Below are 27020 nucleotides of genomic sequence, written 5' to 3'. Positions count from 1 at the left end.
CAAAACATAAAATTGATTGAACCAACTGCTGTGCAGGGCATACACAACAGCTGATCAAAATCATTCAAGATTTTTATTCCTATAGAATATCTCCAGAGCTCATAGAGTTTTTCCTACTTTATTACTTCTGTTCTGATACACAACACACTTAGGCAAGCAGAAACGTTAAGGCTGATATTTGTTCTGATATTTTTAACCAGAAATTTAGATAAATTGCAAATAATCTCACACATGAAAAACCAAACTAGAAGACAAATATACTTGATAATCACCAGTAGTTTTAATAACGTAAAGACTACTATCTTTCCAATTATCACTCTTCAAATGATAAAACATGCCTTGACTAATTGTATCCCAGAGAAGCTCAGAAATACATCACACAGGTTACTCTAAAGGCCACAACATTTCTTTCATTTCAAAAAGTCTTAATGGATAAATTTATAATAGCATTTTAATATAAAAAAGAACATGGTGCTTTAAAAAGGCAGCCAAAGATGAAAACTTTTTCCAAACTGAAAAGATATCATTGCTAACTTTACTTTCCTTACAGAAAATATCACTGATAAGAGTTTATCTATTTTGTTGAGCATAACAAAAAGTTCACCTTTTCAGAGTGTGCTACATGAAGCTTTGCTTGCCTTTTATATAGCAAAGTAATTTTATGGTATTGTGTCACAATGAAGGACAAAGATAAGCCAACTGTTTGGATTCCTCTCCTTTATGTTGTGGCTTTGATCACTAACAATGCTGCGTGAACAGCCAACAGAAGGCTGACATTTCATAAAATATGCAGTGATAAAAACTAATACTGTAGCATCTGGGAGCGATATATAAAATGCAGAAATACACCTAATAACTGTGATCTTAAATTACAAGTTACTAAAAGCTAAATAAGCAGCATACCTTAAAGAAAGAGAAAGATTAAGACAGGATTTTTGTGTTTGTACTTCTAAAAAACAAATTTAAAAAAATTAATCCAAGATATACTATCTATTATTCTTAACAATACCTCTGGTTCCCTTGGATCTTAAAAGCAGCCTTGTAGAACAGTGCTTTTTTGCTGTATCATTAGGTATCAGCACAAGCTAAACACATTATAAGGCTTCTTTGTTCTGTATTAATGCTTTAATGCTTTGTGAAGTCTCCTTTATTGTCTCTTTTAAAATATCAATCACACAAAATAAATATAAAACATGGTGACTGACTTCACTGTTATGGGAAAAGCTGAAGCTCTGCGATGACCAAAATAAGCAAAACTGCTTCCAATAAGCTGCATAAATTAAGTAAATCTCAGAACAGAAATTACATTATTTTCATTTATTTACCTTAAGAACATTAAGAACATAGAAGACAGGCCACATAAAATGGAGGATTACATCCTAGAAAGTAGTGAATCCCTAAAGAACTTAAAAGTCAAAGTAAATAACCAACTGCTTTTTTTTGCTCTCACTATGTTGCTGTAGCTAAGAAGCTACAAACAAACCCTGGGTGCATTACAGGGAAATATATGGTAGTACTAAGGACTTGAAATTATCTGCACATATGGCATCACTGGAATGCCATAATCAGGCCTGGTATCTTAAATTTAAAGGAAAGTTGAAATTAAAAGGGCCCAAAAAGGAGTTAAGAGAATAACAATCAGGAAAACCTTCTTGTTATGATGTGTGTCTGAGAGATACAAAATCAGTATATTTAGTTTATTTATGATAAGATTAAAGGTGACTTGAGATCTGCAGTTAACTATACGTGGAAAAGATGTAACAGTCAATAACTCTCTAATCGAGCACAGAAAAGGATAGTAAGACACAGTTACTGCAAAGCAAAACTCAGACAAATTCAGTCTAGAAATACGACATCTTAACTATTACATCAGGTTAACTATGGACATAATGCATCTCCTCTTGTATCTTAAACATCAAAGGCTAAATGTGAAGTAATTATTTTGGTTAAAAAAATATTAAACCTTTATCTTGTATTATGTCAAAGACAGAATGGCTAAATAATCAAAACTGAAAGCAGTTTGTTAAAGAAATTGCTATAAACAATTAACTTTAAAAGACAGTTTTACAGGCCAATTTCTCCAATTACTCAATACAAAAAATTACTTTATATAATGTAACATAAAAATAATTTCAGGGAAGAGTATATTCAGAAGAATATATCATCAAGAAACAAAGGAAGAGCTACTTGTGTGGTGCAATAGGTTAATCAGCCACTGGTCATCCATAGATCTTTCAGTTTGAAGCTGAAACAGTTGAACAAAAATCAAAGCTAAAATAATTGCCCCAAATATTCTGAATATAATGGTGCAACACCTGCTTATGGCACCATAAAAAAGGTAGAACTTCCTCAGCATAGTTAGGAGACTCAGAAAAATGCTTAAAGACCTAATTGTATCAAGGAAAACATAACAAACTCGCCTTTTTAGCATTAGGCCCTCATTTAGTAGCAAGGGAGAAGGAATTATGTATCAGATGAAAAAGAATGCAAAAGAAAATCCATATTTGGTGCCTGAATAACCGTGAAGCATATTTTCTGTCTGAAAAACCCATAACAGTTTAAGTACGTGGGAGGCAATTGTCCTTGTGCTTATAATTAGAGTCCGAATTTAAGGATTTCACTGCTTAATGCACACCCACCCGCCTGTTATTCTTACCATGGTTTTTTATGTCACTTAATGGAGATGAATACTCTTTTCCCACCTCATATTTACATCAAGGCTATTTAATTTTTTTAGGCTGCTATAATAGGTTAAACGGCAGTCTCAACATCACTCTTCATCTCCCACTGGACAACGAATGGCATTATAAGACTGAGAATAGATGAAGGCATATTTACATTCATAATGTTCTTGACTATAACATTTATGTAAATTATGATTTTACATTTCCAAATACTATAATTCTAAGTTTCAATGAACACTTTACTACTGTTTCATCATTAACTTCCTATGTACATTACACGGAGAGAAAACACCAATGAAAAATAAAGAAACTAAAGTGTTGTGATAAGAGAGGTACAGATCTTCTGCAAAAGGAGAAAAATGCTTTGTTCCTAAACCAATCTTACCCCTATATAGAAAAGGTGCTTGATTACACCTCACCACTAATTCAGAGTGCGTAAAACCTACAGAGGTATGTAAGAAGGTAACAAAACTCAAATTTTACATTTCTGGCTTATATTTCAACTGCAACAAAATTAAAAAACTGTACTGCTGATGAAAATGATTTTTTTTTCCCATCTGCATAAATAATATTTTTACTATTCATTGACAAAATGCCATGGAAACACTATGTTAATTACAGAACTGCTTGTAGAGTTTGGGAACATATTTACAGATGTTATAAAAGAATGAAAAACTCAAAAATATCAATTTTCATTAAATAAGCTGTTGCTCCACCAAATGGATATAATGGTTTCTAAAAACCCTCAGAGTGGAAAAGGAACTTTACAGTTAAGAAGAATATTCAACTCTCATATCTGTCTTAACACATACACTCACACAAAAAAAAGTGTATTTCTATGTATGCTTTGTCATGATTTTTCTGTGATGGTCAGTTAAGTATTTCCTTCAATCTTTTAACATGTGACTCAAAAAATCTACGCTTCCAAAATGAAAACCTGTCAAATCAAATATTCTGACTTATTTTGAAATGAGGAGCTTTTTTGTGTTTTGGTAAGAGTTTAGTAGGACATATTCAGACTGTAAATGCAAATATATGTAATGAAACAGCTCTCAAACTACCAGTCTCAGATGCGTATGTTATTTTTAAAGAGGTGATTTCCTGGTACCTGAGAACCACTATGTGAATGCAGAAATGCTAGTTATCTGAAGGAAGCAAAATTGGCCACATGAGACGAGTCAGATCAGCCCCGTGTATGACGAAATTGCTGCTTATGGATGTTGTTTTTCAAGTTACTCAGCATGTAAGAATTAGAAGATACAACTTGAAACTCAAGGACTGTGTATACATTCAAAGAGAAACCCTATAATAAAGAACAGTAACTCTTCTGGTAACTCTTACCTTTGTGCCATGTAATAGAAAAGAATCTAAAAGGACTTCATGTTTTATGTTCCAGTTTGGCAGGTGGAAAATGTATGGACTCGATCGATGACCCAAACTATCAAACTGTCTCTTCCATTAAGTATCATTTCCCTTTCCACAATTGCTTGAATCGACTTTATTTTCTGTGTGAAATACTAGATTTCCCAAGTTTCTGCTGAATGGCTAGCAAAAGGGAAGTCAGTAGGGGTATCACTGCTGCACCAGTCTGAATTATGACTACCAAAGACCGGTACCAAATACTGTGAAAAGAGTCAGTTATTTTGTGGGACCCTTAACAGCAAAATCATCAGGGATGTTGAGGAAACCTTCCCAAACTTACAGAGCTTGTTTGTACAGGAAACAGTAAAGTCAGTCTAATACCACTCTCTAATATTTGCTGCTGGAAAATACTGAAACCTTAAACTAACCTCAACACTAATTACAAAAATTAAAATAGTCACAAGATGCTGAAAACTATTTGAATACTGCCTAAGTCTGATGTGCAGCTTTTACTACAACTCTTGAAAGAAGCTTGCCCATGAATTCTTCTGTGTTTCAGGTTCCTGCATTTTAATTTTGACCATTAACTATATATTCAAGAAAGCAATTACATCAGGAGAGCAGTGTCAGAAAAGTTACAAAAAACTACATTAGCCGAATTTTCTTTTCAAAGAATCTAGAATCATAAGGCAGATCACTGTGTAGAGCTTCACAACTGAAGAAATCTGCTGAATACTAGAACTTTCTTTTTTATATTAAATAGTTCATCCTCTTAATTATGTATTATATTACCTTTTGGAATGAGAAACAGATTTTGTATGAGAATGTTTTCATGTTTATAATAATCTATTACATATATTTTTCTAAAAATCTAAACATTAAAGTAAAACAAAACCATGACTTTTTCACCCCAAAATGCTACAAATCCATGCAGCTTTCATAACTATAATTTTCATGAAAAAAAACCCTACAAATTCATTCAACATCTACACTTCATTCATCAAAATATATTTATTGTATGAAATGAATACAGATATATAATTATTTGGTCACTACATATCCAAAGCAAAGTTTCACATGACAAAATATCCTCAACTGGACCACTAAATCCTGATTAGACACAACTGATTCACAACTTAAACATTTAGCCATTTCCTTTGATTTCGTCAGAACTTACTTTTTACAAAGTAAATGTTTTTTTCAAAATTTTGAAGTCAAAACCCAACTGAAGGTACTGTACGAGTTTTCTGCTAAATAAAACCAACCAACCAAAAAATAAACCAAAACCCACAAACAAAAAATAAAAACAACAAACCACAAAACAAAACCCCATAAGCAACTTCACTAAATTCCCGTTCAAGTATTTATATTCCTAGTGAATAGTCAGTAAATCTGAACATTCAGATAAATACTCCTGTATTTGCTTTAAATTAAGTACTTTCCAAAGTCTATGTCTAAATGACCAAAAACAACTAAGTACAATCTGTGCTTTCAAGAACAACGTGTATTTAAGGTCTCCTTCCCATTTACTCATGGAAGAAATACTATTGCTTCTGGATTTTAAATTCAGTAAAATCACTTCCTGTCAGATGATAGGAGTGTCTCCAAGCGAGAGTGTCTCGATCTGCTTTTTGTTGTTATGTTTTATGGGAAGAACATATTCACCTAAAGAGATCAGATTTTCTTCCTTTTGTTCCCTCTGTTCCTCTCTTCCCTCCACCAAAGGCAGCTATGCGAGAATGACAACTTTTTCTTGGCTCCAGCTTAGAGGATATTTCAATATATAGAGTATATTTCCGGGATTTTAAAATACATGAGATTAATGTCCCAAGACAAAGTTTGAACACTGTTTATAGTGTAGAGAAATTCTTGCTTCTTCCACTAGACATCTTCCACTAGACCAGGTTCCTCAAAGCCCCATCCAACCTGGCCTGGAATACTTCCAGGGATGCGGCATCCACAAACTTCTCTGAGCAGCCTGTTTCAGTGCCTCACCACCCTCATGGTGAAGAATTTCTTCCTTATATCACATCTAAATTCATCCTAGTTTAAATCCATTAGCCTTTGTCCTATCCATACCGGCTTTGGTAAAAAGTCTGTCTCCATCATTCTTACAAGCACTCTTTAAATATTGAAAGACAGAGGTAAGGTCTTAGTACTGGGAGTTCCAACTAGCGAAGCTGGTTTCCTGGTTAAAATGACAACAAACTATAAAGCAGGCACCAAGTACAATGAAAAAGAGCTCTGCCAGATCTGGCTGGGTTCTGTCCAAGGCCAGCTCAAACTTCAGAGCCACATGGTCCAAAATGAAGCTCAGGAGACCAAAGGGAAAGACTGCCATGGGGCAGGGGCAAGAGAGATGCAGCAGAAAAAAAATCACTGCCAGAGGCAACTTGAACTGAGGAGGATGTGAAGTCGTTCCAGTTTTGTCAAGTGAGGACCAGCTACATATCGTGGATAAATCCTGACAAGGTACCAAGGAAGAAGAAAGAATGTCTGAAGAGAATGTAATAACACACAGTAGATCTACTCCCTACCAGCAGAATCCAACAGCTACTGAAAATAAAACTATGGGAACAACTGGTCTTGAGGTGATATTATGTACCATTGTGGGGAACTGATGTAACTTGATTTTAGTGCTTTGCAAAATAACTCTCGACCCCAAGCCTGTTCTTCCTCCCTTTGAAGCTGCATGTCCTGCAAGTTTTGCTATATCTAAGAAAAAAACCCTTAGCTTTTGAGTATCACTCGCTATAGCCCTTCTCTGCAAAGCAGGTCGAGGCACTTGGACCACCCACACTGTAGGAACAGCAACAACAAAAACACTGCAATGAATGCGTGTTGGGTTCTGTTTGTTGTTTTTTTTTCATTTTTTTGAAAGACTTAAAATGTTCAGCTCATACAGATGTGTGATGACCTCTATGAGCTGCGTAACTGTGTAACAAATGGGTAATTTAGTTGCTCCACAAACCACAGATTATTGTAGTGTTTAAGAAAAGATGCCATCTGTAACATGATTGCAAGTCACTAGATAATGCTTTTTAGACCGATACAGAAGTTTATTTGAACTTAAAGGAAGTAACTGACAAATTATAAAATGCCACCTATTCTACAGCCTGTAAGAAAATACATAAAATCATTCAGAGATTTCTTCTTAGAAGGTACTGCATTTCAAATTCTAAGCACTCTCTGCAATATTTAATTATCTGAGATACTTCCTCTGAAAAAATAAAGTCCATGTTACCTAATGTTTCATAACGCCATTTATAAAATGAACACTTTAGAGCCAGGCTGCAAGTCAACAATTATCAACTATTGTATGGGATTTAATTACTCCTGAAGTCAAAGGAAATATGTTTAAAGCTATATAGTACTTTGGTTTCCTTATAAATAATTTCAGTAGTGAAACTGGTTTCACCAGTTTCATTATTATGTCAACATAAAAAGTCTGAAATGCAAGAAACCAGGAAGCGTTAAGTGAAATCAACCTTGGAGAAGACTGGAATAATTTCAAGCAGAGGGAGATGCCGGAAAATAAGTAACTGTCATTTGCAAATATTTTGTCTTCAGAGAAATTATTGGTCTTAAATATAGGTTTAAGAAATTAGGAATAATAAGTATAACACATGACATGAGCACTATCACTTTCCCATCACAAAATTCTTAACATGATTTAATTCAAAGTCTGAAAAATCTACAGCAAACCAGTCCTGAAACAAGTGTGTCAAGCTTACTGTGAAGTAAGCACATGGATACATATTTTTAAAACAATTATACACATCTGAAATTCTAGGTTTCTTCAAAAACTTTGATTGCAATGTTCTTATCTAAAGCCATATTCATTGCTTTCTTTAATGAAATTTCTATTTTCTTGTTTTCCTAAGAATAGCTAAAAAAGGTGAAATAGCCAAGGACAGAAGACATTCAGTGTTCAGCAAATGGGGGATGGGGAAAGAAAACAGGTGCATTTTGGCAGCCTCTTTTAATAACAAAGACAGAGAAGGCAATTTAATTTTTCTTCCTTTCTCAGTTTCACTCAGCAGCCAACAAGAAGCAGCAGATTGTCCTGGTTTTGGCTGAGATAGAGTTAACTTTCTTCCTAATGACTGGTATAGTGCTGTGGTTTGGATTTAGTACAAGGAAGATGTTGATAGCACACCAATGTTTCAATTGTTGCTAAGTAGTGCTCATACTAAGTCAAGGACTGCTCAGCTCCTCATGCTCTGCCAGCGGGGAGGTGCACAAAAAGCCAGGAGGTGACAAAGCCATGACACATGACCCAAACTGGCTGAAGGGATATTCCATACTATGTAATGTCATGCTAAATATATAAGCTGGGGGGAGTTGGTTGGGGGATGGGATCACTGCCTGGGGATGAGCTGGGCAGTGGTCAATGAGTGGTAAGCAATTGTCCTGTGCTTTTGTATATTCTGTTGTTGTTGCGGTTGTTATTATTATAATAATCATTATTATTTATTATTATTATTGTTCTTATTATTAGCATCATCATTGCTTATTATTATTGCTGTTATTATTATTGCTGTTTTTATTATCGTTGTTTTTATTATGTTATCTTCCTTTGATGTCCTATTAAACTATCTTTATCTCAACACACGAGTTTTACTTCTTTTCGATTCCCTCCCTGTCCCACCAGGGGGGAGGAGTGACTGGGCTGCTGAGTGGCGCTTAGCTGCCAGCTGGGGTTAAACCACGACACAGATCTATTGATTCTATGCATGCTACGTTACTGTATTTTTAAGTAAAATGAAGAGATTAAATGGAAGGCAAGAGCAGCCACCACAGCTTTGAGTTTGCATCTCAAGTATCAAGACTTGTCTGTACCCTGGTCCACCACTGAACAGATGTAACATCTCCCTTGCAAATGAAAGGTATCTGGTGGGTTACAGACAGAGCGCTGCTGCTTGAAGCCAGTGGATTGCACTGGTCTGAATGCTGCTTCCAACGCCTGGAGTCAGAGAGGAGGGAAGCATCACACCACTGAACTTTGCTCACTCTGAACTCGCCGTGGGGTAGAAGTCAACTTTGTCAAAAGCCTTCATACTTAAAGAAAGATCTCCCAGGCTTGTTCATGAGGGCAAAAATCTTGTCTTATATTAAATGTATACTGTCGATCAGAATATTCAAAAGCTGTTATAGTGATTTTCAACAATTTTAACTAGTTTTTGAAAGACACGTATTCTCTAGTAATAGGAAAAAAGCTATTTTAATCAGCTTTTCTAAGTAACAAAGACATTTGCAAAATTATGTAGATCAGTACAATAATTATAATTATTTACTACAGCATTATCATGCCATTTTTTAATTTCATGAAGTTGGATGCAATGACAAATGATCTTGATACAACCTATAACAAGCAATCTAAACACTTGAAAATGCTAAAATCATATAACCAGCCACAAAAAGAGTAAGCCATGAAAAGCACAAGTCTTTACCTCTCAACTCTTTTTGACAGTTCCAAAATTCAGGCACACATCCAGAAGAACTTTCTGCCCCACGTCTGGTCAGTAAAGAAATTGAGGTTAACCTTTAATTTTTAATGTCACCTGCAGCCAGTGGCTGCTTTTTCTAATGCAAGTGACAGATAAACAGCAAAACACTCCCAAGATGATACAGAAAGCACCACACACCATAAGTGCATTTTTATTTTTATACCAACTCAATTTCTCAAATGGATAACCAATGTTCCTACTAATTTACATTAAGAATTGAGTGAGGCGTGAAAATTGTTCTGATGCATAGGCTCTAATGTACTGCATAGTGTTCTGTACTTTATTTCAACACTAGAAAAAACTAACTACACTTAAAAGGTACAGAAACTATACATACAAGAACATAAGCGCATATATGTCTTACAAAATCTTTCAGAAAGGGTTTTAAATTATCAAGAGCAATATGAAGGAAAAATAACTGATTAAAGTCACTGATGGAAGTCAGTAATGCAAAAAATTGTTCCTATTAAAATGAATTCCCTGACCTTCAGTCTCTTGAACCAGTGTTTTTATGTAGACCAATACTAGTACTCTACACTGCTAGCATTTCAACTTCCTAATTCCTTTACACAATTCAATAGCATCACCTTCACATTTTCAAGGTAATTCCAAACTAAACAGAGGGAGTATGGCAAACTGAGGTATTATAATCTAGCTATTTAAGGCGAAACTGGCAAGTCTTTAACGGCAAACCTGTATCATTACTAAACCCTGCCATGTTGTTAATGTAAGGAGAGGTTTGAATTAGATAGTGAATGGCCCCTCCAGGTCGGGACTTAGGGTGTGTTATGTGAGAAAGCAAAGAGAAGCTCCGGCTGACACTGCCCATGTTTCACCAGTTCAGTGGAAAGCAGATCTCAATACAGTTATCTGTCACTTTTAAAACCAAATACTATAGTAAATATTTTCACTTCTCTCTTAAAATGTAACATAGTAAAGTGGGGAGAAAAGCACCTATATTGGTAAAATAAGATTATTTTTTTTTTTTTACAGAAAGGGTGTTTGAAATAATTTTTGGACAACCAGAGGAAAGACATCATGAACATTGTTTTTATAAATGCTAAATGTGTAACTATGACATCAATGAAAAAAAACATGGAAAATTTAACTTACATAGTGGCAGGTGCTCAAATGCAAAGGAGACCGTTGTCCTTAGAATTATATTCTCCACACACTGATCAGTCAAGCAGCGTTGGGATAAGGCCCGGCCACCAGGAGCAAGGATGCTGGAGTAGCAGTCCCTGTACCAGACTTCTGAAACTGACCTTTGGATGGAGAATAAAGATGCTTCAGGAAAAAATGCTAAAAACATTTTTTAAGTTTTAGTTTGACCTGAAGGGATTCAAGTGACCAAAGGCATTGGATTTCTTCTGGAAATTTCCATATAACAGAAAGTCAAGTGAACAAAACTAGTATTTTTTTTTCAAGTCAAATAAGTATTTCACATAATCATGTAACAGGAGAGATGGATACAATATGTAAGATACGTCCATGTGGTTCAATTTATTTACTTTTAAGAAGACAATAATGGCAGAGAGAGAACTTGAGCATTAACAAAGACTTCTTCAGTGTTCAACCTGAAAACTGTATCAACCTGCAATTCTTGGCTATTTCTCAGCATTATTTTCAGTTCCTCCTCCTGTGACTGAACTTCTTAAAAACCTGTATTTTACAAATTTCAGTAACTTGATATTGTTAGACATATTTTCTAGAAAGTGGTTCATTAATTTGTAATAAGAACAAAAAAATGTACAGGGTTCTATAGCACACTACAGGTGGTCATAAACACACTAAAAATTTTCAAGGCTATGGTTCTAAGAAAATTTAAATAAAATTCCAACAACTGATCAGCCATCTATCTTTTATTAACTCTCTTTTAACTGTTCAATAATGAACTTGTAAATCAATATTTTTTTAAGTCGTTCTTCAAAACATGTTTATGTGGAATTTGTCAACTACTGTGACATAATTAAACTCTATTCACATAACAATGGGAAATATTGCTATTTTTAAATATTTTTTTCTTATTAAAAATATGTGAAGTTAACAGTGTTGAATTGGAAACAGCATCTTCCACTTTTTGAAAAGCTGGTACTTCACTGTGTTTCTACAGTGTTTCAATTAGAAAACTAACGAACACAACCATCAAGACACATTTAGAAGAAAAGTCTTAAAGACACTGATTTTGCAAGTAAGTACCCAAAGGCTCCTGTAATCTGACCACAGTTGTCAAAATCAATTAAATTGCATTTAAAAATAAACTGTGAAAAACACACTCACTTTGAAGAAATAAATTTTGGAATTTCTTTTTTAGAAAGTAAAATAAATACAACTGTCTACACATGAGTATATTACACAGTTCCAACTAAATAGTTGTGCTTTTTTTGGGTTGGTTGGTTGGTTTGGGGTTTTTTTAAGTTTATTTTTGTAGGGTTTTTTTGGTTTTATTATGTGGGGCCTTTTTGTGTTGTTTTTTGTTTGTTGGTTTGTTTGTTTTAATTTGGATTAGCTTCCTAGTTGAAATATACTGGTATATAAATATATTTTTATTGTAGAGCATACTTTGAGTTATTAAGCCTGGCATTAAATTTTGTAACAAGATGTAATATATCTAATTCAAGAGGGCTCAGAGTATTCCTGTATTACTTATTAATATGTTAAGTGAATGTTTGGACAATTGATTTCAAGTAGGTTTTGTGACTAAAACATGTGACAAAATACAATTTTCAGATTACATAGTCCATTTGTCATAACTACTGCTCTTTCTAATTTCTATAGGTGTTAACAACTTAAGCAAAAAAAGCCTCGGTGACTAAATAAAGAACAGTAGCCAACTCGGAACCTAAAAGCAACCATCAGCATCATTTATATACAGCCATTAGCAAAGTATCTTTACTGCTCTTCCTTGCTGTTCTGCTTTCCTACCTTCTTCTGCTGCTTTTTATACCCTCCTTCCTGCATTTTCCCCTTACAAAAACCAAAGCCTGAAAATAAAGAACAGTGAATATGTGTATTTGCAGAGGACTTAACTACAGTGAGACTACAGTCTTGTACTGAGGTAATAATGAACAATAACAAATGTATTGCTCAGACACCACAAGTCCACTCAGTCACACCTGGATCCGATCAGTGACTGGTCTGCTTAGAAAGATCAATATATTTGACATACTGATCTTGTAAATTCTTACGGAAATAGGAGAAACATCCCCAGGCAACGGCTTAAATAATGTTTATGTATCAAAAGAAAATGCTACTCTATTTAAGTTCTGAAAACAGAGGTGGTGACAATGTATTTCATACCAGTGCAGCACAATGACTTTCATATTATTCATGGTGCTGTGAAATTAGTTTTCAACAAGTTAAACTGTAGAACGGTCTCTATCACTGCATTGATGTTTCCTGAGTTATAAGTGAGTCAAATAGAGTATGGAGAATGGGAAAAGCATGGACTAGCTGAAACAAAAGGAACGACTTACTCTGAATATGAAGAAAATTTTACCAGTGGAAATTTAAAAAACGAAGATATGAATAAGTTACTGAATTAATTTACAGAACAGAACATATGACTATGTTTTGTATAACACGACACAACATATAAAGATTATTTTTCTCAAAAAGTAAGAGAGAAAGTAATTTGACTACATGAACTCGAGAGTATCCATAAGCAGAAATAGGGAAAAAACTGCCTGTATTTGAGCAGAGGTGCTGACATCCTCATGTAGACTGACCACTTTGTCTGAAGGATCCATGTAGGCACTTCTGAAACCTACATGGGGACTGCATAAATCACTGCCATGGCAAAGGCAGACCATCTGGCAGACTTCTTGAACATTCTTCACATAAAATAGTCTTGAAAATAGGAATAAAAATCTTTCCTTACTTGTGCAGATGCCTATATACCCACATAAGATGGAGGAAAGCAAGATTTCGGTATCATAACACCCAACAACTAGAGTTACCCCAATGTTTCAGGAACAAAACGCAGATAATTTAACTTAAATTTATAAATGGAAGCGTTTAGGAAAGCTACCTTTTGCAGCTAACAAAATACACACAGCAGTACATACTTTCCAAGGGAGTCTTTACGTTTCTCATGGTCCACTGCTCCCAAAACTATGTTCCTGAGTGGAAGACTGAGAACATGAAAAAAATCGTAATGCTTTGTCACTTGTTCTCAGTAAGTCCTACTTCACCATCCTTCCAACATACATTAAGCTAAAGCCACTCAGTGGGTCAGGGAGGAGAGAAAAGGCAAGGACACAACGAAAAGAAACTAGTTTTATTTTGCTGTTCTCTGTTCTTCCTCCTCTGATACTGTTTCCCACAAAAAGAAATTACATAACTAAGAATAAACACAGAAAATTATACAAATTACTTTGATATTTCACTATTTTAGTAAATACATTTGAATCTCTTCTTACGAAGATTCAGTGGCATTTCGAAGATTTATGCTGGATCTAAAGCTGAATGGTTTTCACACAGTCTTTCCATTTTAGTAAACTAGATTACACTTTAACTTTGAATAGCCACGTGCTACTTCTTTGACATCTGTCCATCATAATACTGTACCAGAATTAAAAACTAAAAATACTAAAACTGACATCAAGCTCCACTGAAAAGTATCTTAAGAAGAAGAAGAATTTGTTTAAAAACAGAATATGTGGCATACTTGAAGTATGGTATTTGGTTACTGAAGAGAATCTAGGAATGTCCCACTTCTCCATTGCTTCTCAGGTGCACAAAAAAGCATTTTAAGGTGCCAGAAGCCAAGCGAGATACTCACTTGTGTAGGTCTATTAAATCTGTGAATGCAGGAGCTGCTGCATTTCACAGTCTATTATTTATATGACAGAATGAAGATCTGAAAACATGAAATATAGCCTTAAATTATTCACTTATTCTTTTCACAAAAGGAGAAACCGTCAATCTAACACTAAAAGACTTCAAGCATATTTCTAAAGGTTTCATGAAAATTGCCTTATTTATCAAAACTTTATTCCCTCCGTTTGTTCATTAAATACTGTAGCTTTGCATTAAGGTCAAGCAGTGTCAACCAATTACTGTTGTCGGAAAAGTCGTACTTCCTTAATACTCAAAGAAACCACGGTATACAGTGAATTATTTTAATAGGCAAACTGAACACTGCTTACCCAAAGTACATTTCAACCATAAAAATGTATTTTAAGGGTTTCTATCAACAATCAATTATAGTACTATTTATTATCACAGCAGCATTAAGCATGATTCTTTGTCTGCTTAAATGCCAGCCTTAAAAAAATACATCTATTTTAGCATATTCAGCAACATTCTGTTCTTAGCTCATACTAACAAAAAACAAAAAAAATTAAGTGACCTATAAAGCAAACTGAAAGGTAAAAGACAAACCACTGAATTTTAAAGAGACAATATCAATTGGTATAAACATTCTGGCTTCTGTCCTCATCCTCTATTGGTGGGTAAGAGGGCTTGGCTCATATGACAGACCTGAAAAAAAATACATTTCCTTTCACTGCTCCTAATTTTATAGTTTTATTTTAGGGTAAAATTCTCTGTCTTGCAATATAGAAGAAAAACATGTGAACAACAGACAAATGATGGATTTTAAGTGGTTACGTACAAATTTATTAAACATCAAGAAAAGGCCACCCATGGGCTATCATACCAAAGTCACAGCTGTTCACGACAATAGGGCTTCTGTAAGATATTTTGATGTAACAATTCAGGACAGAGTCACCTTTGTCCTGATTTTCCCCATTTTAACGGTTTGCAATTCAAAAGGCTAGAATGATTATTTTAGTATCTCATCATCTCTATCTTTTACACTTCAAATAAGCAAAATTTTGGATCTCATTTGCCTTTGGAACTAACCTGTTTACCCCACTCCACCTCATAAATAAGATGTGATGAAGGAACACTTTATTTTCTGATGGTTACCTTTGAAATTTTATTGCTACAAGTCCAACTGTGTTTCTGAAGTTACAAAACAAGCAAAAACAAAGAAAAAAATCTTCTACGCATCCTTGCAAGTTATATAGATAACTACAAAAAAGGTTTTCAATTCTGTCCTGTATCAGTGATCAATGAGACCTGCAATGATACAAGATACACATAACGTTGCTGCAATCAAGGAGAGGAAATCACTTAACAAAAGGAATGAAACAAAAAAAATGAAAAGACTCATGCTGAAAATTATGGAGGAAGAGAGATGTAACAGGGTAGGATCTGAACTAAAAAAAACCAAACCAAACAAACAACAAAAAAATAGCACAAAACCAAACAACCAAATAAACCAACCTCCACACACCAACAAGCTTAGAAAACTTAGAACAAGCCCTCTCCTGTCTGCCAGGTGGGATAAGAGGACAGGACCTGATTTCCAAATGCTTTTGAAGAGAGATATGGTCAGAAATCAGAAAGGTGATTCAATAAAGAGAAATTTGAAGAGCTACATTTAGAATAGGCACACCATAGACCTGAATACAAAATGGCCCAGCAATAAAACACTACTCATGGAATCAATAGATAAGAGAAGAATACAAATCAAAAGAGTAAATTTTGTGGTATTTTTCAAAAATACATCTCACTGAAATATGTTGGCAGGCATGTGATGTGTGGGTGGGTTGGTGTGTGCACCCATGTATGCACATGCACGGGAAGAGCTGATAAATGCTTTTTTCCATCTCTTACTGTCCTGTATGCAGTTCTGGACATCATAATTCTTAGGAAGTTGTAGGCAAACTATGAAAAGTGAGCAGAAGTGTGACTTCTTGGGATTGCTGGGGTATTTCAATCACTGAAGCTTCTCAAGAAAAGGTTTGATCAATGTACTTCATCCCGCTGCAGGAAAGACTGAAAAAGACGCTAATCTGTGATCTTCCAGGCAATATATTTCCCCAACCCCAGTCCACCTGCCACAGCCAACCACAGGAAGAGACTGAAGTACAAGGAAGGCTGCCTCTGCGCATCTTCAACAGCAGAAGCGCTCTCAGCTGCCTCCTACCTTCAGACTCCCATATTCAAAACCATCACATCAACTTTACTTGCTACCAGACAGGTGGATAGGAGTTGGTTACTCTGTGTGGCTGCTTTTAAATTTCCTTGACATGAGCCAATACTAGATCAAGCACATCTGTGGGCAACTTCTTTCTGTTTTATCATTTTTTGGCTATAATAACCTAGCATTTAGTTCAAGAAAAAACGCCTTGTTGATCATCTTTATTGTAATGTTACATGCATGCCCTTAAAGAGAGCAGGAACAGCTTTATATAAGAAAACATACTGCACAAATTGTAGAGTTCAAGAAATTATATCCTGAATTGCACAATACGAAAACAAGGTGGTTTTAGAAAGTCTCCTTTCACTGTGCTGGCCTCTCCGGTCATTTCATGGATAGCTCTTAATAATTCCATACCTCATGCCCTGTAATAACAATTGAAAATTGTTTGCCAAACAGAAGTGGAATGCTAATCAACAGCTCTGATGTGAACTAGGGAACAATATTCAGCTTTATGGGACATGTCATTTCAGCATAATAGATCAGAAGAAATGGATCTTCTGTACTGATGAAACCATCCTTGTGAGGACAGAGAGAACAAGCTCTGCTTTTCTAGATCCATCAGCTCTACTTGATAACACTAACCAGCAGTGGGAGATGTGGAGGTGGGTTGTAAGATAAGGAACAGGCTAGAGGCAAGAAGAGCTGTTATAATTATAGCTGGGAACACAGAATTTGTTAAAGGAAGTCTACTGTATAATTACATTTGAAAATTTAGCAAGATGCCCAGAGGCTGGCTTGCAGCTGTCAGGAACTGGTAATGCTCGAGTTCTGCTCAGGAGGCAACCACTGCTGCAGCTCTGCACACCTCCTGTCGTTGAGCCGACTTTGATAAGGCAAAGGAATGACTTCAACGAAAATTAGTACAATTACACAACACATGAGGTTGTTACCTATTCTCATTAAAAAGTGTTCAGAGACTGGGCATTATTTTAATTAATTAAAATTAAATGTAAAACTGACGGTTTCAATACTATATCAAATATATTTTTTGAATGAGTGACAATGGTAGTATTTTGTGAATTGCATGTTTTATTTAATAATAGTTAAAATTTGGGGGTTTCATTAAATATATTAATTCATAATCAAATTAACCTCATCTACTGGTTAATGTCGATCTGCATACAAAGTCACAGATCTCACTTTCATTTATCTGGCCCAATCAAATGAGTGAAACGCAGACAATGCAAGACTGAAAAAATCCCAAGTCTGTCTCTGTTCCTTCCTTGTATTTAGAGCAAATTGATACTGCTACTGAGAATGCAAATACTTACCCAGTGTGGTAACCTGCAGACAAACTGGTCAAGTATGAAATATAACAAAGATATTTTGGGGAAAAAAAAAAAAAAAGTAGGGTTGAACAACTGGAAAAAACTGCTAATATTATTTGAAATTAATTATTCTACTTCAAAAAGTATATTCTGCTTATTCAAATATTAGCAAATGAAGTGTTGAGCATGTTGGAAATTTGCACCAACTGCTATTTATTTAAAACAGACTCCGTTAAAGAATACAGTCATAAATTTGATCATATTTGGAATGTTGGCAGAATTCAAAATTATGTTGTCATCATCACCACAAGAAAATAAAAAGCTCTAGAAGCAAAGACTGCAAGTCTAAACCAAAACTTTAAAGTAGAATTATTTCTAAATGCTATGACAGCTGCTTCTTTTATTTCAAACTTACAATTTTATAAGAAATTTAAGTATATATGTCTACTTGGCATCAGAGACTGTAAGGAGAGAAAACTGAGAGTATTTCACCTTTAATTAAACCAGTTACTGCTTCCATTTTGAAAAGGTGAAAATTGAAGAAAGTGCTTAAATCCTCAAATAATGTTTAAGTGCTGAAATCATAAGTAGAGGCAGCACATCAAATATTCTTGTTTGGTGCCTCATTATTATAATTAGTTTAAATACTATAGTTGTCTTTCCTGTAGAAAGGTAGAAATGTTGTTTTAAGTATCATAGGCTTTGCTCACTTAAAAATTGTTCACAAAACTGAATAAAAGGTTCCTTTCTGTGCGTCAAGTGTGGCGTTTACTCAGTGTAGCAGGACTGCAACAGGACTGCTTTTTGCACTACAACACTTCATTTGAAGAGGGTAGAAGAGGTGAAGAGGGTGGAAGAGGGTGGAAGAGGGTGGAAGAAAACACACAAGAAATCACCTATTTTATACAAATTTCTCTCATCTCATTTTCATTATATGAAGATGGATGTTTAAAGGATGATCATTTCAACAAAGAAGGGAATCCATTGAACAAAGTTTCAGTTTTGTTTGACTTCCACAAATAATTTATCTTTACAATTTAATTTATTTCTTTTCTTTCATTTTGAAAGTAAAACACAGTAATTTGACAAACTCAAGTATTTGAAAGACACACAAATTAAATCTGGGTATCTTCTTTAAAAAGAGAAATTAAAATTCAGTTTGAAGGAAACTTCAGGACCACAACACTGATTTCAGACAGTAACTTGGGTTTTATTCAAATATGATTTCTTCGGAACTGTCTAACTTCAAATATTCTGAGCCTTGGTCAATTCTGGTTGCATAAATATTGCAAATGTAAAAGAAAAATGTCAGGCTTCACATTGACTTCCTCTGCTTCAAGCATAATAGTCTCCTATGTTGACTTTCAGCATATTCATCTATATTAGACGATATAATGCACCTTTAAGGACTGCAATGATCCTTTAGGAATGTACAGAGAACTCAGTCTTTCATCTACAAATATTACTGTAGAAAATAAAAGCATTTTCATGAAATAGTTAACCTCATGTATGAACAATTCCACAGGAAAACATAAGAAAGCAAACTACATTAAAATGCTGATAGTTATACGTTCTTGCTGTTGCTCTGGGCAAAGAAACTTCTTAGTATTGATTCTGAAAGTAAAAGAATGGCTTATATGGAATTTTTCTGTAAATTCTAATATGTAAGCACACAAATCTATAAATCTAGGAGACACTTTCACCTTTATTTTAATACACAAAAAACCCTCAAACATTTAAAAAAACCAAACCAAACCCAAACAAAACAAAACAAAAAGAAAACCAACAAACAAACAAAAAAACCACTAAAAACAGAACAAAGAAAACTTAGAATGACCTTCCTCGATAGTACATAATGCAAAATAAACACTGCTCATACTTGTAGAAAACACACTCTTGCCAAGATATGAAGCTTTTAACCAAAAGGTTTTGTATGGAAACACTTTTTTCCAATACAACTGAAAACCACTAGTCCCAAGTGCCGGGAAAAACAAAACAAAACAAAAAAACTACAAAATCTGGCTGTGGTTCCAAGTAGCTCTCTACTTCCGCAACATGATGTTTCTATCATCACATGCTTGATGTGTATTCAACACAGCTTTAACACACAGGGATGCCCACTGCCACACCTTGAATGACAAGTCCTGAAGATCAGTCCCACTAAAGCTCAAAGGCTGTGAATCAGAAGAAAAACTCCTGCAACTCTCTGTGCCAAAACTTGTTTTGACTCTGCACCTATCCATACATAGCTATGAGACTATCCTGTCTTTCAGATTATAACTATCTTGAAAAAAAAAAAAAAAATATTTGCCAGTTTTATGTTTTAGGTAAGGAATTATGACCTCTGTTACTCTTTATCACTACAGGTATCCATAAGACATGATAACTTGTGTTTTCACCCTCTCTTACTAGCATTCATCTATGTATCTATCCACTGAAACCAGCAATTGTCAAAAAAGTTGCATCACACAACACAACTAGCTATATTAAGTCTAAATTTACTACAGTTTTAAGATATATGACCACTTTTATGAGATGCAGGTTATCCATCCACATAAAGGCATACTTTAACATTTTGGTACTTACAATGGGAAGAAAATAGCCTACTGTTTCTAAAATTCCTTTCAAATATTTTAAATAGTTTGCCTCTATTCTTTTCGTCATAAAATAGGGGATGTCAAGAGCATATAAAAATTCCTAGATTAAGGAAAGAAAAACAAGAATGCACATTCTATATAAAGTAGTAATAGGCAGAGACAACTTCACTAGGCTGTGACATGTGACATCTGGTAGGCTATTATCATAATAAATGGGAAAAGTAGGTGAGGTTCTGTCAACAGCAAGGTATGAAGAAATGCATCTTCATCAGAATGACAAACATATCTGCCTTTAACAAACATAGGTCAGACTGAAATGCACGTATCTATGAGTTAGACATTTTCACTTTATTTAATTCCCTTTTCTATTTTAACAACATCACTAAAGCATAAAGTGTTCATTTGTCAGACATATGCGTTTATGCAATTTAATTTCTTTTTACTGAGGATAAATTAAACTTGCTAATAATCAATGGCTAAGAACTCAGAAGAAACAGCCTATCAATTTTTTCATGCTTTTACAAATCACTTTAAGCAAAGTAGTAACTTACATTGTCAAGCAACAGTCTAAAAATACTATACATCGATCCGTGACTCCTACTGCTATATCCATGCAGGTATCACACAGGTGTTGAAACAGCTTCAGCTCTGCAGTTGACCAGCTGAATGGTAAAACCACCAGTCTCCTGGGGATCACACTCCATGCTTGATGGTATGTATGAGCTACAAAAAAAATTCTCATATAAGAGAAAGAAGAGGGAAACAGTGACTTTCTGAAGGTAGACCATGTTCCCACAACTCATGTATCTTATGGTTATTTTTGCTCCATGCTTGATTTTTCAATCTCATGTAATCAGATGAGAGCAAATCAAAAGAACCAACATAAAATTCTTGTTCTATGGGGACTGAAAATTTTCACTGTGTGCTTTAAAAAACGTTAGAACATTGTTTTTTAATTTGTGACTAAAGGCAAGACCTAATTTATATTTTATCTTTTCAAAACTAGATATACACCTACAAAGTAACATTTACCAGATTATAACAATTTTCTGCATGTAAAAAAGTAGGAGAATTTTGAAAGTTATCAAGCAAGTAGTCAAGGCACAACACAATGGTGAGTTTTGCTAAGTCGCATATGGAAAAATCACGAAAGTAAATGGAAGAGGCTTTGGTTTTTGCCTTTTTTTTTTTTTTACTTGTTTTTGATATGAAAACTTACTTGGAAAAGCAAATTCCCCAGAGGTACGGAAATAAAAAATTTTAAAGGAAAGATGGTGGAAAAAGTATGGAGTATTAAGATCACTGTATTCCTATATATCTCTTTGCTTCATGCTTTGTTAGTTTTGGGGTCTTTCCAACACTATGCTGGTGAAGACTGTCTGTATGATGGTATTTACTTCTAAGCCACTTTCACGACATTAATGAGTGATTTGGTCACATGTTTTCAGACTTCAGTAGAAGAATTACGATACCAGAGAGATTGATTTGGCAATCGTGTCTCTGTCTCATGTGAACACTCACTTCATAGCTACTGTCTCTTCTAACACATCAATGGGGCTACCTGAAGTGTAAGGAAGCTGCCTGGCAGAGAGAGATCTTGGAGGGCTAATCAACAGCCAGATGAATATGAGCCACCAGTGTGTCCAGCTGGCCAAAAAGACCAACAGCATCCTGGCTTATATCAGGAATAGTGTGGCCAGCAGGACTGGAGAAGTGATTTTGCCACTGTACTCAGCACTGGTGAGGCCCTCGAATCCTGTGTTCAGTTTTGGGTCCCTCATCATAAGAAGGACACTGAAATACTAGAGAGAGTTCAGAGAAGGGCAACAAAGCTGGTGAGGGGCCTGGAGCCCAAGTCTGATGAAGAGCAGCTGAGGGAACTGTGGCTGTTTAGCCTGGAGAAAAGGAGGCTGAGGGGAAACCTTATCACTGTCTGCAACTACCTGAAAGGAGGTTGTAGCATGGAGAGTGTTGGTCTGTTCTCCCAAGGAGCAAGTGATAAGGCAAGGGGAAATGGCCTCAAGTTGTGCCAGGGGAGGTTTAGATTGGATATTAGGAAAAAATTCTTCATGGAAAGAGTTATCAAGCATTGGAACAGGCTGCCCAGGGAAGTGGTGGAGTCACCATCCCTGGAGGGGTTTAAAAGGTGTTCAGACAAGGTTCTTAGGGACAAGGTACGAGAGTTAGGTTATGGTTGGCCTCAATGATCCTGAGGGTATCTTCCAACCAACATGATTCTATGATTCTACGAACATCTTGTTCTCATATCAATTTAATGGTTTTAAAATCAACTATTAGAAGCATCCAGAATGTAAGATAAATTGCAGTTGATGATAACTCTGTGGTTTTGAAATTTATTCATGCCCCAAATTGAAATAAGAGGAGTATCTACTGAACATTACCATCAACAGACATTGCTGCATAACACTTTACAACTTGGTTACTAAAAGTTTTAACTAAAAGGTCCAGATTTAACTCACTATTCTGTCTGACTCAGAGCACAGTTTTGCCTCCTGAATCAGTCCAAATAAAGTGGACAGATTTGTCTATAGCACATTACAAAACAACACAGTAGCTGTACAGGGGCAGGATCTTCCTTTCTCTCTTAAAACTTTTCTATAGATGCTTTCTGAAAAGAGACAGGTCTTTGCACATTTCAGTAAAATTACCCTTCAACAAATATGTATTGCCCATCAACTCTCTTAGAAGCTGAAATGAAACTGGAATAGCTTTGCATAACTCAATAAAGATACACTTCCAACTTCACTGTGCTTCTCAGCAGCAGCAGGAGCAAATTTCTGATGTTGAAGGCAAGGAATTTATCAATCCACATCAGTGTTTTTCGGTGAAGCTTCTTCAATAGATTTAGCGGATGGATGGATGGATGGATGGATGGATGGATGGATAAAGATGAAGAAAGAAAAAAAGTCACAAGTAAAAGAAAATAGACATGTTTCATAAGTTTTCAACACTCTGCTAAAGTTCTCAGTGATTCCAACTCAATGTTAGGAGTGGGCAGTACTAAAGGGCAAGACTTTTTAAGGCTGAGAAATGCTTTAGAATACCTTTAATATACTCAAAGCTTCAGGCTTTGATCTTGCTAGTAACACCACTTCCATCTTTCTAAGCACATCTACTCAAGTTCGAAAGCATTTCACAAATCAAGTCTTAACAGAAAAACTGCATCAATTTGCTACCCTAATCTGACCGTCTTCAATAACAGAACTTGTATTCAAAACAGTAGTTACACTGAGCTCAAGAGGAATATTTTAAAATAAAAACTGTCATTAAATACAGCTGACTTTAAAGAACTGAAAAATAAAAGTCACAATCCTTAACTATTACAGATACAAGAGAAACTAAGATAAGGTACAGAAGTTAAATGAATGGGGTATAGTGTATTTCAATATATTTCATGTGGGTTTTTTTTCCATTTTACAATCCAAATACAAAAACAGGCATCTCAAACTTCATCCACAGATATTATATACAATTACAAAAACATTACTATTTCATAAATAAAAATATAACCCAATCATTAATGCTAGAAAGCATCAATTTAAGCTCATCTACTTTCAGGGGAAAAAACAAACAAACAAGCAAAAACACCTCACAAAAACCAAACAAATTAACAAAACCCCCAAACCAACAACAACAAAAATCCAAACCAAAACCCATGTATTTGTTAATTCCTTAACATAAACTTACAATTGACAAAGTAAACTTGAGGAACCTGGAAATTCAATCACAATAATCTAAATGAACAGCTAATAGCCAAAAAAAAATAACAGATCTAGTGCAGATTTTACTCTGTGGCATACAGTTGTTGACAATACATTCCTCAATAAAGAAAAATTGAATTATAGCCTTAGGGTGGTTTAATTTGGTACAAATTTTGAATAATGTTATATACATTTCCAAAGCAGATGCTAAGAGACTCTACAAGGACACTCAGCTCAATCAGAAGCCAGATTAAAGTTCCATCTGGAACGAAACAGTTCCACAGCTCTATTACAATTAGCAGAGTCACCAATGTCAAACTCAAAAGTTGGGAGATGTGAAACTCTTTCTCTTCAAAAATACAGCTATTAGCCCAAAACAGTGGCCCACACATCTTTAGAACAGAACTTTTCAAGCTGTCACAAACTTGTGCTTTTTTAGCTAGGAAGATGTCCTGGTTTTGTTAAAATGGTAAACAGTGACAGAAGAAAACTCTCATTTGTATTATTACGGTCGTGTGAAACACAAACACTATCCAGACACAATGATTTTATATCATCTCTCCCATTGCATGCATGTAACATTAAAAATCCCATGTGTTTAAGTAGCTGCAATACAGCAGGCTGAGAATAGCACAGAAGCTATTTGGATTAAATAAAATTCAAGATTGATTTCAAATTCCTCCGATCTTTGCCTTCCCGTTTCCCAAACTTCTTGTTATGAAGCAAAGCATTTTCCCAACATGTCATGCTGAAAAACTGCACCCTGAAGTGATCCATCTTTAGACAAAGTAAGAACAGAATTACCTATGAAACCTAGTGGCTGAAAGTCAAAGCCTAATTCTTCAGCCAAATATTCAGCGTAACAGCATTTTCCAAGATTTAAGTAAAACCTGAACTTCAACTAAAGTTTACTAAAAGAAAGTATCCCTTCAAAGAACAATTGAGCAAACAGTAGTACTGATACATAGACAGTAACAAGCACGTTCAAGACAGAAAACCAAAATATGCCACATACCTTAAATTTACTATTTTACCATTTAAATATATAATGCATTACACAAATAAGCAAGCCTGAATGTGGAAGTTAGAAATCAAATGCCCACATCCTACATCTCTTTCCCCCCAAATAAATCCACAACAGATAAGTAGCAACACAGACTTTTAAAAAATTACATCTCATTACACACATTTTCATCAAAAAAAGACTCGGTTAAAGAGCACATTTATGTTCTTCCAGTTGCTGGTTACATTAATCAGCCTGATTTCTATTATGAAATAGTAAGCTCCCAAGTCTGAAAATATCTACAATGTTAATATCCAAATAAGAACACAGTGGAGAGGTCACTGTAGCCACTGCCCAGTTAGCAATGAAGAAGTAAATTTCGACCTCCAAAAAGAACAGTAATATTCACAATTTTATATTTACTACCTTTAATTAGTGTTCAAATACTCTCCCATAATCTCCATATCTGAAATTTAATCTTCTAAATCTTTAGAGAGAAAAATAAACAATCTGTAGCAACAACGCAACTTTGTCCTTAGTCTGACTGTTGTTATTTCTGAGAATAGCCCACAAGAGATCTATTGCCAACACCATGAGGCAGAATGGAGGCATTTAGAATAAACAAACAGGAAAGTCTGGTGGAAATCTAAACAGAGAAGCAAGATGTCAAAATTAAGGTCACTGCAACCCAATCAGTGCCTTTTGACAGAATTTGGGCTTTTGAAGGTACTGGTCAACAAGAGTGTCCAAGACTGCTGGTTACACCAGAAAGGGCCAAGTGCATCCACAAACTCCAGTATTGATGAAACCATGGTGAAAAGATCACTGTATTTCAGTTCCACACATGAACTTAAAAGCCCACCAAAACAGCCAGCTTTCGTAGTAGTTTATGCCGGTTTTCTGAAATACTAAAAAATAAAAAAGCACCCAAAAATTAAAATGTTACTTGACAGAAAGCAAAATAATAATTGAAACATGTCTCAAAGCCTGGGCTGGGGCCACACTGCAAGCCCAAGGAGTCTTTCCAACAGCATGCAGGAAACTATCAATTTCTTACTCCAAGAAACATCCATGGTGTAACTCATTATTCATGACAGAGAAATGTTTGGCTAACATGGGTCCTGGTAAACAGCAAACTGCAGTGATTTAGAGTAAAACACGGGCCTCAAAAGGTTTCTCTTTCTCAATGTTGAGTACATAGATCAGGCACATATATAAGGCTTTTGCAATGATAAGGAACTATTTAACTCATTTCCAGAAGCAGTAATCACCCACTCTTTCAATCTTCAGCATGCTTTTTATGAAGGCCTGAACTGCAATGTAAAGATTTCCAAATTTAACCCATGATCTATGAGTCTTGTGGCAGAGTCACGAACTTGCAGAGCTCTGGACAGAAATAGTGCAGTAACCAAAGAATCTTTCCTTCCTCATTCAAATATTCAGTAATCTAACAGTAAGCAAACATAACCAGTGGTAGTTTACTCCTCAGGATCGCATTACCTGACCCTAAGCAAGTCATTAAATGATTTGACAAAGGCCAACTACAAGCTTATTTAGCTTCAGACCAAGTAAGGGACTGAAAGCACTTAGCAGCATCTCTGAACAATCTCTTTGTCAGAGAAAAATACTAATTTTCACTGTTCTGTATATCTCAAGAGCTTTTGACCAGTGTTGAACTCCCACCTACTTCAAAAGATGTGACATAAGTCCTGGCTACTGAACAGAGTGATCTGAGTTATTCTAGTAGAAAATTCCAGATGATTCCCAGTAGTTCCTTGCCTGTGAAATTTTTAAAGTATCATTTCTTTTCCTGCTCC

At 35.1% G+C, this 27020-nt stretch overlaps 1 protein-coding gene across 12 annotated transcripts in view; it reads right to left on the bottom strand.

Annotated features, from left to right (window-relative positions):
* TBC1D5 (TBC1 domain family member 5) overlaps nt 1-27020 on the bottom strand; it is a 315400-nt gene that overhangs the window by 239574 nt on the left and 48806 nt on the right. For 5 of the 12 annotated variants that reach the window (XM_082046568.1, XM_082046562.1, XM_082046573.1 and 2 more), the window contains exons 3-4: nt 10670-10821; nt 9500-9564 (exon numbers count right to left, since the gene is read on the bottom strand). The exons of 1 other annotated variant lie outside the window; for it this stretch is intronic. Coding sequence is in view for 3 of the 11 variants with exons in the window: in XM_082046561.1 (XP_081902687.1) it covers nt 10670-10821; nt 21030-21201 (324 nt within the window). In the remaining 8 variants the exon portion in view is untranslated. Of the gene's footprint in view, nt 1-9499; nt 9565-10669; nt 10822-21029; nt 21216-27020 lie in introns of all 12 variants that reach the window. 6 more of the 12 variants (XM_082046570.1, XM_082046569.1, XM_082046563.1 and 3 more) reach the window with 3 other exon arrangements.

Source organism: Streptopelia decaocto (assembly GCF_964273445.1).
Source record: "Streptopelia decaocto genome assembly, chromosome: 2".
Lineage (NCBI taxonomy): Eukaryota > Metazoa > Chordata > Aves > Columbiformes > Columbidae > Streptopelia > Streptopelia decaocto.
The sequence above is the reverse complement of the archived record's forward strand: the minus strand, read 5'-3'. Positions and strand labels throughout refer to the sequence as shown.